The 13,505-nt window shown below is 43.7% G+C and overlaps 1 protein-coding gene across 1 annotated transcript in view; it reads left to right on the top strand.

The window, feature by feature from the left end:
- The window catches only part of TRPM4 (transient receptor potential cation channel subfamily M member 4), a 43,133-nt gene that overhangs the window by 9,175 nt on the left and 20,453 nt on the right, over positions 1-13,505 (top strand). Inside the window, exons 7-12 of the mRNA XM_004381824.1 lie at positions 4,800-4,861; positions 5,049-5,240; positions 5,454-5,553; positions 10,103-10,215; positions 10,537-10,862; positions 11,012-11,144. Of these exons, the coding sequence (XP_004381881.1) occupies positions 4,800-4,861; positions 5,049-5,240; positions 5,454-5,553; positions 10,103-10,215; positions 10,537-10,862; positions 11,012-11,144 (926 nt within the window). The remainder of the gene's footprint in view (positions 1-4,799; positions 4,862-5,048; positions 5,241-5,453; positions 5,554-10,102; positions 10,216-10,536; positions 10,863-11,011; positions 11,145-13,505) is intronic.

Below are 13,505 nucleotides of genomic sequence, written 5' to 3'. Positions count from 1 at the left end.
CTGACAAGTCTCCAACATGTCGTATACAGCATAGAGGCCTGTGGGGGCTGAGTTGTCAATAGTGCAGCCATGTTTAAATGGCATATATCCCACACTTCTGCAGTCTGAAATTGATCAAACATACAGTCAAGATGCATTGATAATTACTGGTGATTGAAATGCAAAAGTTGGAAACGAAGAAGGATCAGTAGTTGGAAAATATGGCCTCGGTGATAGAAATGACGCCGGAGATCCCATGATAGAATTTTGCAAGGCCAACGACTTATTCATTGCAAATACCTTTTGTCAACAACATAAATGGTGACTATACATGTGGACCTCATCGGATGAAATACACAGGAATCAAATCGACTACATCTGTGGAAAGAGAGGATGGACAAGCTCAATATCATCAGTCAGAACAAGGCCAGGGGCCGACTGCAGAACAGACCATTAATTGCTCACATGCAAGTTCAGGTTGAAGCTGAAGAAAATTAGAAAAAGTCCATGAGAGCAAAAATATGAGCTTGAGTATATCCCACCAAATTTAGAGACTATCTCAAGAAAAGATTTGATGCACTGAACACAAATGACTGAAGACTAGACGAGTTGTGGGATGACATCAAGGACATCATACACGAAGAAAGCAAGAGGTCATTAACAAGACAGGAAAGAAAGAACAGACCAAAATGGATGTCAGAAGAGACTCTGAAACTTGCTCTTGAACATAAAGTACCTAAAGCAAAAGGAAGAAATGATGAAGTAAAAGCTGAACAGAAGATTTCAAGGGGCTATTTGAGAAGAAAAAGTAAGTATTATAATGAAATGTGCAAAGACCTGGAGTTGGAATACCAAAAAAGAAGAACACACTCGGCATTTCTCAAGCTGAAAGAACTGAAGAAAAAATTCAAGCCTCGAGTTGCAATACTGAAGAATTCTATGGGGAAAATATTGAATGACGCAGGAAGCATCAAAAAAAGATGGAAGGAATACACAGAGTCACTATACCAAAAACAATTGGTTGATGTTCGACCATTTCAGGAGGTAGCATGTGATCAGGAACTGATGGTATTGAAGGAAGAAGTCCAAGCTGCACTGAAGGCATTGGTGAAAAACAAGGCTCCAGGAATTGATGGAACAGCAATTGAGATGTTGCAACAAATGGATGTGATGCAGGAAGTGCTCACTCGTCTATGCCAAGAAATTTGCAGGACAGCTACCTGGGCAACTAACTAGAAGAGATCCGTATTTGTACTCATTCCAAAGAAAGGTGATCCAACAAAATGTGGAAATTATCAACAATATCATTAATATCACACACAAGCAAAATTTTGCTGAAGATAATTCAAAAATGGTTGCAGGAGTACATCAACAGGGAACTGCCAGCAGTTCAAGCTGGATTCAGAAGAGGACGTGGAACCAGTGATATCATTGCTGATGTCAGATGAATCTTGGCTAAAAGCAGAGAATACCAGAAAGATGGTTACCTGTGTTTTATTGACTATGCAAAGGCATTCGACTGGGTGGATCATAACAAATTATGGATAACATTGTGAAGAATGGGAATTCTAGAACACTTAATTGTGCTCATGTGGAACCTGTACATAGACAAAGAGGCAGACATTCAAACAGAACAAGGGGATACTGTGTGGTTTACAGTCAGGAAAGGTGTGCATCAGGGTTGTATCCTTTCACCATACTTTTTCAATCTGTTTGCTGAGCAAATAATCCGAGAAGCTGGACTATATGAAGAAGAACGTGGCATCAGGATTGGAGGAAGACTCATTACAACCTGTAATATGCAGATGACACAACCTTGCTTGCTGAAAGTGAAGAAGACTTGAAGGACTTACTGATGAAGATCTAATTCTACAGCCTTCAGTATGGATTACACCGCAACATAAAGAAAAAAAAACAAAAACAAAAAACTCACAACTGGACCAATAAGCAACATCATGATAAATGGAGAAAAGATTGAAGTTGTCAAGGATTTCATTCTATTTGAATCCACAATCAATGTCCGTTGGGCAAATCTGCTGCAAAAGACCTCTTTAAAGTGTTAAAAAGCAAAGATGTCATTTTGAGGACTAAGGTGCACCTGACCAAGTCATGGTATTTTTAATCGCCTCATATGCATAGGAAAGCTGGACAGTGAATAAGGAAGACCAACGAAAAATGGTGTTGGCAAAGAATATTGAATATACCATGGACTGCCAAAAGAACGAACAAATCTGTCTTCGAAGAAGTACAGCCAGAATCCTCCTTAGAAGGGAGATTGTCGAGACTTCGTCTCATGTACATTGGACATGTTATCAGGAGGGACCAGTCCCTGGAGAAGGACATCATGCTTGGTAAAGTAGAGGGTCAGCAAAAAAGAGATGGATTGACACAGTGGCTGCAATAATGGTCTCAAGCATGGCAACGATTGTGAGGATGGCGCAGGACCAGGCAGTGTTTTGTTGTGTGTACATAAGGTCGCTATCTGTCAGAACAGACCCGACAGCACCTAACAACAACAATAAAACTTTTGTATTTTACTCCTTCTTTTAATAGCCGCATAATATTATTTAGTTATGGATGTACTGTCAGTTATTTAATAATTTCCCAATTCATGGATTCTTAAGGTTATACCAGTTTTTGGCATTACAAACAATGCTGAATAAGTATCTTTGTATGGACATCTTTACATATCAGTGTTTATAGATCCGTCAAAGTGAAATTGTTGTGTGTTTTAATAGATAGTGCTAGATAACTTTCTGAAAAAATGCAGCTATTTTCACTGCCATGAAGAATGTGTGACAGTATCCTTTTCCATCCAATCTAAACTAGCTCTGGATATTCTTGCTTTAAAAAAATTTGCCAACCTGATGGGTGAAAAATGACTTCTCACTTCTAAATTTGATGTTGCGTTTATCTAACTACTATTTAATTTTGTTGGCCAATCAGATTTCCTCAATTATTAATTGCCTGTTCATATCCTTTGCACATTTTAGAATTGGGTTATTTCTTATCTTTTTGTAGGACTCCCTTATATCCTGTGGATAGTAATCATTTGACTATTATATGTATTGAAAAATTTAAAAAACTAGTTGTGGTGTCTATTGCTGTAAAAACAAAAATTCTATCATTGTTATGTGGTTAGGTTAGATATGCCTGTTGTTTCTTTGATAGCCCTTTGGTTTTCTGTCTTCTTAGAAATGTCCCTCCAACTCCAAGGCTATACAATATTCTCCTAAGTCTTCTTTTAATAACTTATAGTTCTATATTTTTAATCTTTAGCCCACCTGGGAATGACTTTTACATATTATGAGGTAGACAGTGTACATTTCTTTTCTTCCAGATGGAAAGCCATTTTTCTTCATGACTATTTAATAAATAAATGATCCTTGTCCAGCTGAATTTAAATGCCACTTCCATTGTATTTTCAGTCCCTTTATTTATATGTTGAAACCTGTTTCTGAATCTTTTTCTCTTCCACTTCTTGATTTATTTTTTCCTGTGTCAAAACTATGTTTTGATTACAGCAGTTTAAAGACATTTTATTTGCGAGGATGTTGGCTGTTTGCTTTGTATAAATGCCCTTAATTATGTTGAGGAATTTCTCTTCTATTCCTATTTTGCTGAGAATTTTTATCATGAATGGGTGTTGGACTTTGTCAAATGCCTTTTCTGCATCAACTGATAAGATCATAAAGACATTTTAATATGTGGAAATACTTTAATACTTTTAATACTTAAGGAAAGCTCCCCCTCACTGTTTTTTCTCAAAAATGTCTTGGCTCTTCTCTGCTATTTATTCTTCCATATGAACGTTAAAATTAGTTTGTTCCATTCCAAAAAAAAAAAGAAAAAGGAAAATGCTTCCAAATTTCCCGTAACTCCTCCTTCCTCCCCAAACTTCACTGAATTGATGTGTTAAATTGTGACAGGCTGACACTATATCACTTTTTCCATTTATTCAGGCTTTGTCCTTAAATAAGCTTTATACATCTCCTTCAAAAGATACCGTACCTTTCCAGCTTAAGTTATTCCCAGGTATTTTGTACTTTTTAGCAAAACGTGAATAAGATACATATCACTATCTTGGAGAAAATTTTTGGTTTTTTTGTATTTTTCTTATATTAATCCTCTTCCCAGATTCTTTTATTAATCTTTTTTTTTTTCTTTTTACTGGAGTCTCCAATTTTCTGGGAATATAAACCATATTTTCTTCAAGTAGATCTCTTTGTCTCTTCTAGCTTTTTAAAAAACATTGGCTTTTATTCCCATGATTTCATTTTTCTTGAGTTATTACATTAACTAAAAACTCCAGGATGAGTGTGAAGAATAGTAATGCTGTCTTGTTTCTTATTTTAATGGAAATAGTATAAAACCACTTTATATGATTTTGCAGTTGGGCATAGATAAATATCCTTATTGTGTTTGGATAGTCCTTTCTATTGCTATATCCTTCATTTTATCTTTGAACTTTCACCCCTTCTGGCTCCCGGGCAGTTAATCAATTACAAGATTGACTCATGTCATAACGCCTGCCTTGATCTGGGACCCAGCCGTCTAGGCCTCTACCTTCTTCCTCCCTTTTGAAGTTGAGCATTCTGGTCCTCAAAATCTGGCCCCTTCCCAAAGTGCTCAAATAAATGACAATTCCCATGAGCCTCAGGACAGAGGATTAGGAAGAGGACACATTTGCCCCCAGGGACTTCTGGGAAATGAGTTTTTTTCCGATCCCTACCAAAGGATGATGGGAGGTGATCTGAGGTATCCTGCTTGTTCCCTCTAAGACCCAGGTGTCCAAGCCCTCTGCTCTATTCTCTCCTCAGGGACTGGAATTGACATCCCTGTTCTCCTCCTCCTGATTAACGGTGATGAGAAGATGTTGAAGGTGTGGGGACCTGGACTCCTAGATCTAAGGGAGGAAGAAGCTGGGAGCCTGGATGCCTAGGTCTAAGGGAGGAGGGGGCTGGGGGCCTGGACTCCTGGGTCTTAGGTGAGGAGGAAGCTGGGAGCATGAACTCCTGGTGGGGTGAATACCTACCTGCCCTAACCTAACTCTCCCCTTTATCTTGTAGCGGATAGAGGATGCCACCCAGGCCCAGCTTCCCTGTCTTCTGGTGGCTGGGTCTGGGGGTGCTGCAGACTGCCTGGCAGAGACCCTGGAGGACACTTTGATCCTAGGGAGTGGGGGGTCCAGGCGGGGTGAAGCTCAAGATCAGCTTAGGCGTTTCTTTCCCAAAGGAGACCCTGAGGTTCTGCAGGCTCAGGTAAGACATTAGGGGCTGAACTCTGAGATGGGAAAAGGCTGGGGACCTGCACTCCTAGTTCTCAGGACAGAGGGTATTGGGCACCCAGACTACTAGGTCCTGGAGGAGAATGGCCTCCTGTGACCCTCTGTGGGGAGGGCTCTAAGCCTGACCTTCCACTGGACAGTGCCCAGGAGGAGTTGGGCTGGGGATGCAGAGTCTGGTATCTTGTAGGTGGAGAGGATCATGACCCGGAAGGAACTGCTGACAGTCTATTCACTTGAGGATGGCCCTGAGGAATTTGAGACCATCGTTTTGAAGGCCCTTGTGAAGGGTAAGACTTAGACCCCTCACATTCTCCCCCTCTCTCAGCTCAACCTTCGACACCTTCCCTGGCCTGGGCACTTTATCCATCCTCTCTAACCTAAGGTTCATACTCCTTTTTATCTCTCTCCTTATATCCTTCACTTCTGCAGTGTTTCTCGGGGCTTTGCATGGTCCTATTTGGACAGCTTTCTCCAAATGCTTTTATTATGTTCCAGTATCTGCTTTTCGTCTGTTAGATCCACCCATCCTTTCATACTTCCATCCATACATCAATCGTTTCATCTATTCATCTACCCATTATTCCATTAATCCCTCATTCTTTTGTCCATCCATGATCCATCCATCCATACATTAATCCTTCTATATACCTATCTATCCACCCACTCATTCCTCCATTCACTCACCCTTTCTTTCATCCATCTAGTCAACCAGCAAGCCATTTTTCCATCTTGTCATCCATCCATCCATCTCTCCATCAATCTTTCCATCTACACATTCACTGACAATTCCATCTACTCATTCTTCCATCATTTCATCCATCCATTGTTCATCCATCTATCCAACCATTCTTCTATCTCTTTATCCACCCATTCTTTCTTTTGCACATGCCTCCAATATGTGTTAGGCACTATGGAGTAAGGGAGTTGGAGATGAAACAAAGACCTATCTCCCAGTGAGGAATTCCTGATATTTCACTAGAAAAGGCAGCTTAGAGGAGTGCATGATAAAAATCAAGGCAGGGAGCATAATGGCCACCTGGCAGAGGCTGGGAATGGGGACTCATTTATTCATTCAACAAACATGAAAATGGCTGTGTTCCTGGCATCATCCTAGGCTCTAGAGGTTAAAGCAGACCGATTTCCCCCTCTCAAGGACCCCAGATCCTACTACGATTGTTTGGACACAACATTAAGTAAAATCTAAGACAAACGCATGAGGAAGGAATCACTTTCAGTAGAGGAGAAACTTCAAGGAGGAACTGGTATTTACACTTGAACTTGGAGAGTCAGTAATTTGGAGCTAGTAAGATGGGGGTGGGAGAGAGAAATGAAGAATTCCTGTACTCTGGGAATATGGGTGGGGAAGGTCGTTTTTGGTGTCAGAAGAATTTTACAGGGAAAACATTCACTTAGATTAAAAACTCCCAAGAGGCATAGTGGCAATATATAGTGCTTTCTCAGCCCCAGATCCCCACCTCAATTATACCTACCATGTCCTGTGGTGTGATAGAAGGAGCAGTGACTTTGGACTTTGGAATCAGACAAAGCTGAATTTGAACACCAGCTTGGCCTCTTGCTTGCTGTGTGACCTTGGGAAAGAGAGTTTCCCTCTCTGAGCCTCAGTTTCTCTCTCTGAAAAATGGAGATAATACCTTGCAGGAGTGTTGTGAGCCTCAGAGGCAATGTCTGAGCAGGGCCTGGTCCCCAGTGGAAGCCCAATGACTGGAGGCTGTTCTTAATATGATTCCATTTCCTGTGGGGGCACATCCTTAAATAGCCAATGACAGTCAGTAGATGAATCTGATTTGCTTTACAGAAATTAACTCATCAACCTCCTGGGAGAAAATACCACCTGGGAAAAAACACCACACCTCTGCAAGATGTGGTTTGAGAGGGTTATGGTTTAAGTCCATTGCCTGCAAATGTGGGAGTGATTGCACTCCACTGGGAAATTGGAAATGGCTTGATGTACTTGGCGATAATATGAGTTGAATGGATGTGGTTTCAGCATGTGAGGAGGGAGGGGGAAGGGAACAAATACTCCTTAAGAGTCTAGTATGGGCCAGGCACTGTGCTGAGCAGCTGGCATAGATTTTCACCCGTTATCCTTAATCCCTGCCTGCAAGGATCATTTCCCTCATTTTGTAGATGGAGAAACTTGCACAAAGTCACAGCTAGAACAGGGGTCAGGACTTTAATTTAGGCCCCTGTCTTAATCCCACTCCATAGGGCAAGTTTGGGGTGAAGTAGGAGGCCCATGTGGTTGGTGTGTAGGATGCATGGAGGGAGTGTTGGAGACAAAACTAGTGAGGTGGGCAGGGCCAGACCACCCAGGACCTCAAATGCCACGCCGAGGGCCTGGAGAGGCAGGGGAGGGCAAGAGTCAGTTCTGGGTGTAGAAAGACCCTCTAAAGTTGAATGCGGGAAGATTGGCTGACGTAACAGACCTGGTAGGAGAGGATGAAGATTAGGTTGGGGCCTTGGGGAGTGGTGAGGAGGGGAATAGCAGAGTGAGTCAAGGGGCTACAGAGATGGGAGTTGGGGACCAATGGGCTATGGGATGTAAAGGGAAGGGAGGGGGCAAGGACACCACCCAGGTTCTGACTTGTTGGCTGGGTGGACAATGAGGCCATTACTGAGATGGAGAACCCAGGAGAGGATGGGTTTGGGGAAAGACCATGAGGTCAGTGTGAGACATGGTAAGCATGAAGGGCCTAGAGGAGATCCAAGTTGATAAATGGTGCCATGTTAAGGCAGAATGTAAAGCAAGATATCATAAATCATTTCCTTTTGTTCTCTTGGAACTGTGAGGAATGTAAGGGGAGAGCTATAGAATCAAAGAAAATCCCACTCTGAATTCACTTCTGGGTTTTGAAAAGAACTGTAAAGCTGTGTGGTGCTAGACATGTTATTGTCTCTCTCTGGGCTTCTGTTTCCTCAGCTCTCAACCTTAGAGGTTACCCTGGTCAAGCTGGAGATTCCTCCCAGTTTAGAACTTCTCCTACAGTTATATTACTGATAACTGTACAAAGCGGGTACCATTACTACTCCCATTTTATAGATGAGGAAATTGAGGTTCCCAAGGTTCAGTGGCTTGCCTGAAGTCACTCGATTGGTAGTGGTGGAACTGTCATTGGAACATAGCTCTGCCTTCCCAAGAGCCCATTGCTCATCTCCGCTACATTGGATCACCTAGTTCTGCGATACCAGTTTTTGGAACAATCAGAATGAGATGAATTTGCTTTGGAGATAGATGTGGAGCAAGTGGAGGCAGAAGGAAAAACAAACTCAATGGCACAACACGTGCTCTGAGACCCAGCAGTGTCTAGGCTTTGCCCTACTTCTCTTTGGAGCCACTTGATGCTTCAGGACTTTTCATGCCCCTGTTGACTTCACATGTTTGGAGCCATTAAATTGCTGGATCAGAATTTTAAAGACCGCTTGACCTTCCTTGCTATTTTTAATGACCTCCAGGATTTTCTGGAATCTCTCTTATGTTGGATTTTTTTCCAGTCTCATTTTCTGCTACAATTCCCTCTTTCCTCTCATGACATACCCCAAGTTTCAGGAAATCAGAGTGATACATTTGCCACGATATTCTGTGCTTTCCTGCACCCACGACTTTTCTTAAGCTGTTCCTTTTGCCTTGAAGGTTCTTCTCCCACCTTAGGCGCACACCTCCAAATCCTATCAGTCTTTCCAAAGCCCTGTCCAAACACCCATCCTTTAACAGGCTCCCCTGGACCACTCCATATCATGTTATTATGGCCTCTTCCGGGCCTTAATCACATTCTGTGTCCATGTCTGAGGGCTCTGCTCACTCTGAGAGTATTTATTTGTGTTTGGGACATATTTCCCTTAGTAGGATGAGCTCCTTCAGGGCAGGAACTGTATCAGATTTCTCTCTCCACCCCTCCCATTGCCTGGTCCACAGCCTACCTCAATAAATGTTAAATAAATAAACAATTCTCTTTCCTTATTCTTCGGGACTCTAAACCACTGCTCTCTAGTCCTGAGCTGAATCTTATTTATGACTGTACCTTAGTTTCCTAGTGCTGCTGTAACAGAAATACCAGAGATGGGTGGGTTTAACAAACAGAAATTTATTTTCTCACAGTTGAGGAGGCTAGAAGTCTGAATTCAGGGTGCTGGCTCTAGGGGAAGGCTTTCTCCCCTGCCCGCTCTGGGGTAAGGTCCTTGTCTTAGCTTCTCTAGCGTTCTTCTCGATGCTTCTTGGCGATCTCCATGTAGCGTATCTTTCCCCTTTTGTCCCTGTTTGCTTCTGTGCCTATCCACTCCTTCTATATCTCAGAAGTGATTGGCTTTAGACATACCACACACTAACGTGGCCTCATTAACATAATAAAGAAAACCCTATTCCCAAATGGGATTACATCCATAAGTACTGTATGCCTTCCAGTCGATTCTGACTCATAGTGACCCATGTGACAGAGGAGAACTGCTCCGTAGGGTTTCCTAGACTGTAATCTTTATGGGAGCCAATTGCCAGGTCTTGTCTCCTGTGGAGCAGCTGGTGGGCTCAAACAGCTGAACTTTTGGTTAGCAGCCAAGCGCTTAACCACTGTGCCGCCACCACTGTGCTATCGCTTCCACAAGTATAGGGGTTAGGATTTACAACATGTATTTTTGGGTGACACAATTCAATCCATAACATGCCCGTAATAATCTGACTTCTTAAAGACCCCAGACTTTATCCAACAACACCCCCCTTATGTGGAGTTTAACGTCAGCCACCCCATATAGAAGCAAAACATCCATCAGATGTACCCGTCCTCCCCCTGACTTCTTGTTCCCCTCTCCCTCTCACCCTTCCAGCCTGTGGGAGCTCTGAGGCCTCAGCTTACCTGGATGAGCTGCGTTTGGCTGTGGCTTGGAACCGTGTGGACATTGCCCAGAGGGAGCTCTTCCGGGGGGACATCCAGTGGCGGGTGAGGGGCTGGGGCCTTGGGTGGAAGGGCGGGTCTGGGTGTTGGGGGTTCTGGTAAGGGGGATGTGTTCTCCTTCCTCCCTGACTTCTTTGACACCTGACCCTGCCTTCCATTATGGCTGTCCAGCCTTCCCTTAATTGTCTTTCCATCTCTGATTGTCTGCTCCATCTTGTGCCCCTCTCCCCATTCATTCATCCATCCATCCATCCATACTTCACTCATAGCCCTGCACCCCTATCTCCTCTCCTTGACGTCTGACTTCACCTGGGCTTCTGTCTGTCACTCTGCTCACCTCTTGCTCCGTTCATCCCGTCCCACAAGTCCTTCCACTTGGAGGCCTCCCTCCTGGATGCCCTCCTCAATGACCGTCCCGAGTTCGTTCGTCTGCTCATCTCCCGCGGCCTCAGCCTGAGCCACTTCCTGACTCCGGCGCGCCTGACCCGCCTGTACAGCGTGACGCCCCCCAACTCGGTGGTGCACCATCTTCTGCGCCAGGCGTCCCACGGCCCTAAAGGCTCTGCGGAGGCCCCACCCCCTGATGTAGGGCATGTGCTGCGGCTGCTGCTGGGGGAAATGTGCGCTCCAACGTACTACCCCGAGAGTGCCGCGGACCCCGACCCTGGCCACGGCTGCGCAGTAAGTACTGGGTGGGGCTGGAGCGGGGCAAGGAGGACCCCGGGGGCGGAGCTACGTCAGGGAGTGGGCGTGGTCACAGGTCGGGGGTGTGGCTGAGCCAGGAGGCGGGGCTGAGGGGGCCAACGGTGCAGCCCTAACCACGCCTTTTCTACTTGCAGAGTCGCCGGCTCTCAGCCAAGACAAACTCGGAACTGAAGCTGAACGCTGTCCTTGGGCAGGACCCCTTGAGCGACCTGCTGCTCTGGGCACTGCTGTTGAACAGGGCTCAGATGGCCCTATACTTCTGGGAGATGGTGAGTGCTGATCCTGATCTGTGATCCTACTCTCTCTTACTTCCGTTTCTTTTATGCCTACCAGATTCCAACGCCCCCCACCCCCATAGGATTCCCTGATGTCTGACATCACCCTGACCCCTACCCATCCTCAATTTCCGATATATGACTCCAACTACTACTACTTCTCCCTCTCCTCTTTCTTCCTCGTTTCTTTTTTTACCCCCGTTTCTTTTTTGTGTGAAAATATACACAACAAAACATACACCAATTCAGCAATTTCCACATGTGTAATTCAGTGGCCTTGATTGCATTCTTCACGTTGTGTAACCATTCTTTTTTTTTTATTGTTGTAATTTAAGTGAAAGTTTACAATATAAGTTAGTCTCTCATATAAAAATTTATACATACATTGTTATATGACCCTAATTGCTCTCCCTATACTGTGACAGCACACTCCTCCTTTCCACCCCTAATTTCCCATGTCCATTCAACCAGCTGCTGACCCTCTCTGCCTTCCCATCTCACCTCTGGAAAGAAGCTGCCCGTTTAGTCTCATGTATCTACTTGAGTTAAGAAGCACACTCTTCGTGAGTATCATTTTATGCCCCGTAGTCCAATCTAATCTTTGTCTGAAAAGTTGGCCTCAGAAATTTTTTTAGCTCTGGGTTGACAGAGAGTCCAGTGGCCATGTTTTCTGTGGTTCCTCCAGTCTTAGACCATTAAGTCTGGTCTTTTTACTAGAATTTGAGATCTGCATCCCACCCTTCCCCTGCTCCATCAGGGACTCTCTGTTGTGTTCCCTGTCAAGGCAGTCATTGGTGGTAGCCAGGCACCATCTAGTTCTTCTGGTCTCAGGCTGATGAAGTCTCTGGTCTGTGTGGCTCTTTCTGTCTCTTGGGCTAATCCTTTCCTTGTGACATTGGTGTTCTACATTCTCCTTTAGTGCAGGTGGTTGGGACCAATTGATGCATCTTAGATGGCCACTTGCAAGCTTTTAAGACCCCAGATGCCACTCACCAAAGTAGGATGCAGAACATTTTCTTAATAAGCTTTGTTATGCCAATTGACCTAGATGTCCCCTGAAAGCATGGTCCCCAGACCTCCACCCCTGCTACTCTGTCCCTTGAAGTTGTGTAACCATTCTTACTATCCTTTTCCAAATCATTCCACCACCATTAACATAAACTCATTGGCCCCTAAGCAAAAACTCCCCCTTTGCCCTCTGCCTACCACCCCTGGTAACCACTAATAATTTCCGGTTTCTACATATTTGCTTATAGCACGTAAGTAAGAGCATGCAGTATTTGTTCTTTTGCCACTAATTTTGCTCAGCATGATGTTTTCGGGGTTCGTCTATGTTGTGACATGCATCAGAACTTCATTCCTCTCTCTCTCTCTTTTTTAATTTTAATTTTGGTGAAAATTTACATGGCAGAACGTACACCCATTCATCAGTTTCTACATGTACAATTCACTAACATTGGTTACATTCTTTACATGTGTCGCAATTCTCATGATCTCTACCCATATTGTTTTACCACTGTTGACGTAGACTCACTACCCCCTAAACTTCTCATCTGTGCTTTAGAGTTACTGTTGACAATTTGATCTCCTATAGATAATTCTTTACAGGAGTGCAGTGCTCATGTCGAACATTCTTTACTAGTATAGCTAAACTGTTGTTTAGTTTAAAAATTACTTCAGGGGATAATTTCAGTTCATGGTTTGAAAATTTTCTCAGAGCAATAGATTCAGGGGTTCCTCTAGTCTCAATAGGTCCAGTAAGTCTGGATTCTGTAAGAATTTGAAATTTTGTTCCACATTCCACCCCCCACCCCAGCTGATCAGGATTCGTCTGCTGATTCCTTGATCGTAACGTTCAGTAATGGTAGCCGGACACCATCCAGTTCTTCTGGTCTCATGGCAAAGGAGGCAGTAGTTCATGGAGGCAGTTAGACCTGTAGGACTTGGTTTCTTTTTATGGCTGAGTACTATTCCATTGTATATGTATATACCAGATTTTATTTATCTATTCAGCTGTTTATGGATATTTTGGCTGTTACACAGTGTTTTTAAAACAAATAAAACAAGTGTTCTGTATGGATAAATGTTGCAAAAGTATACAAAGGTGCCTGGACTTGACAAACACCCCAAAAAAACAAAACCCGAAAACCAAACCCGTTGCCGTTGAGTCGATTCCAACTCATAGTGACTCTCTAGGACAGAATAGAACCTCCCCAGAGGGTTTCCAAGGCTGTAATCTCAAGGGCAGAGAATATTGAATATACCGTGGACTGCCAGAAGAATGAACAAATCTGTCTTGGAAGATGTACAGCCAGAATACTCCTTAGAAGCAAGAATGGTGACACTTCATCTCAC

The sequence above is a fragment of the Trichechus manatus genome, unplaced genomic scaffold, assembly GCF_000243295.1.
Source record: "Trichechus manatus latirostris isolate Lorelei unplaced genomic scaffold, TriManLat1.0 scaffold00087, whole genome shotgun sequence".
NCBI lineage: Eukaryota > Metazoa > Chordata > Mammalia > Sirenia > Trichechidae > Trichechus > Trichechus manatus.
Note: the sequence above shows the minus strand (reverse complement) of the source record. Positions and strands in the feature narration are given on the sequence as shown.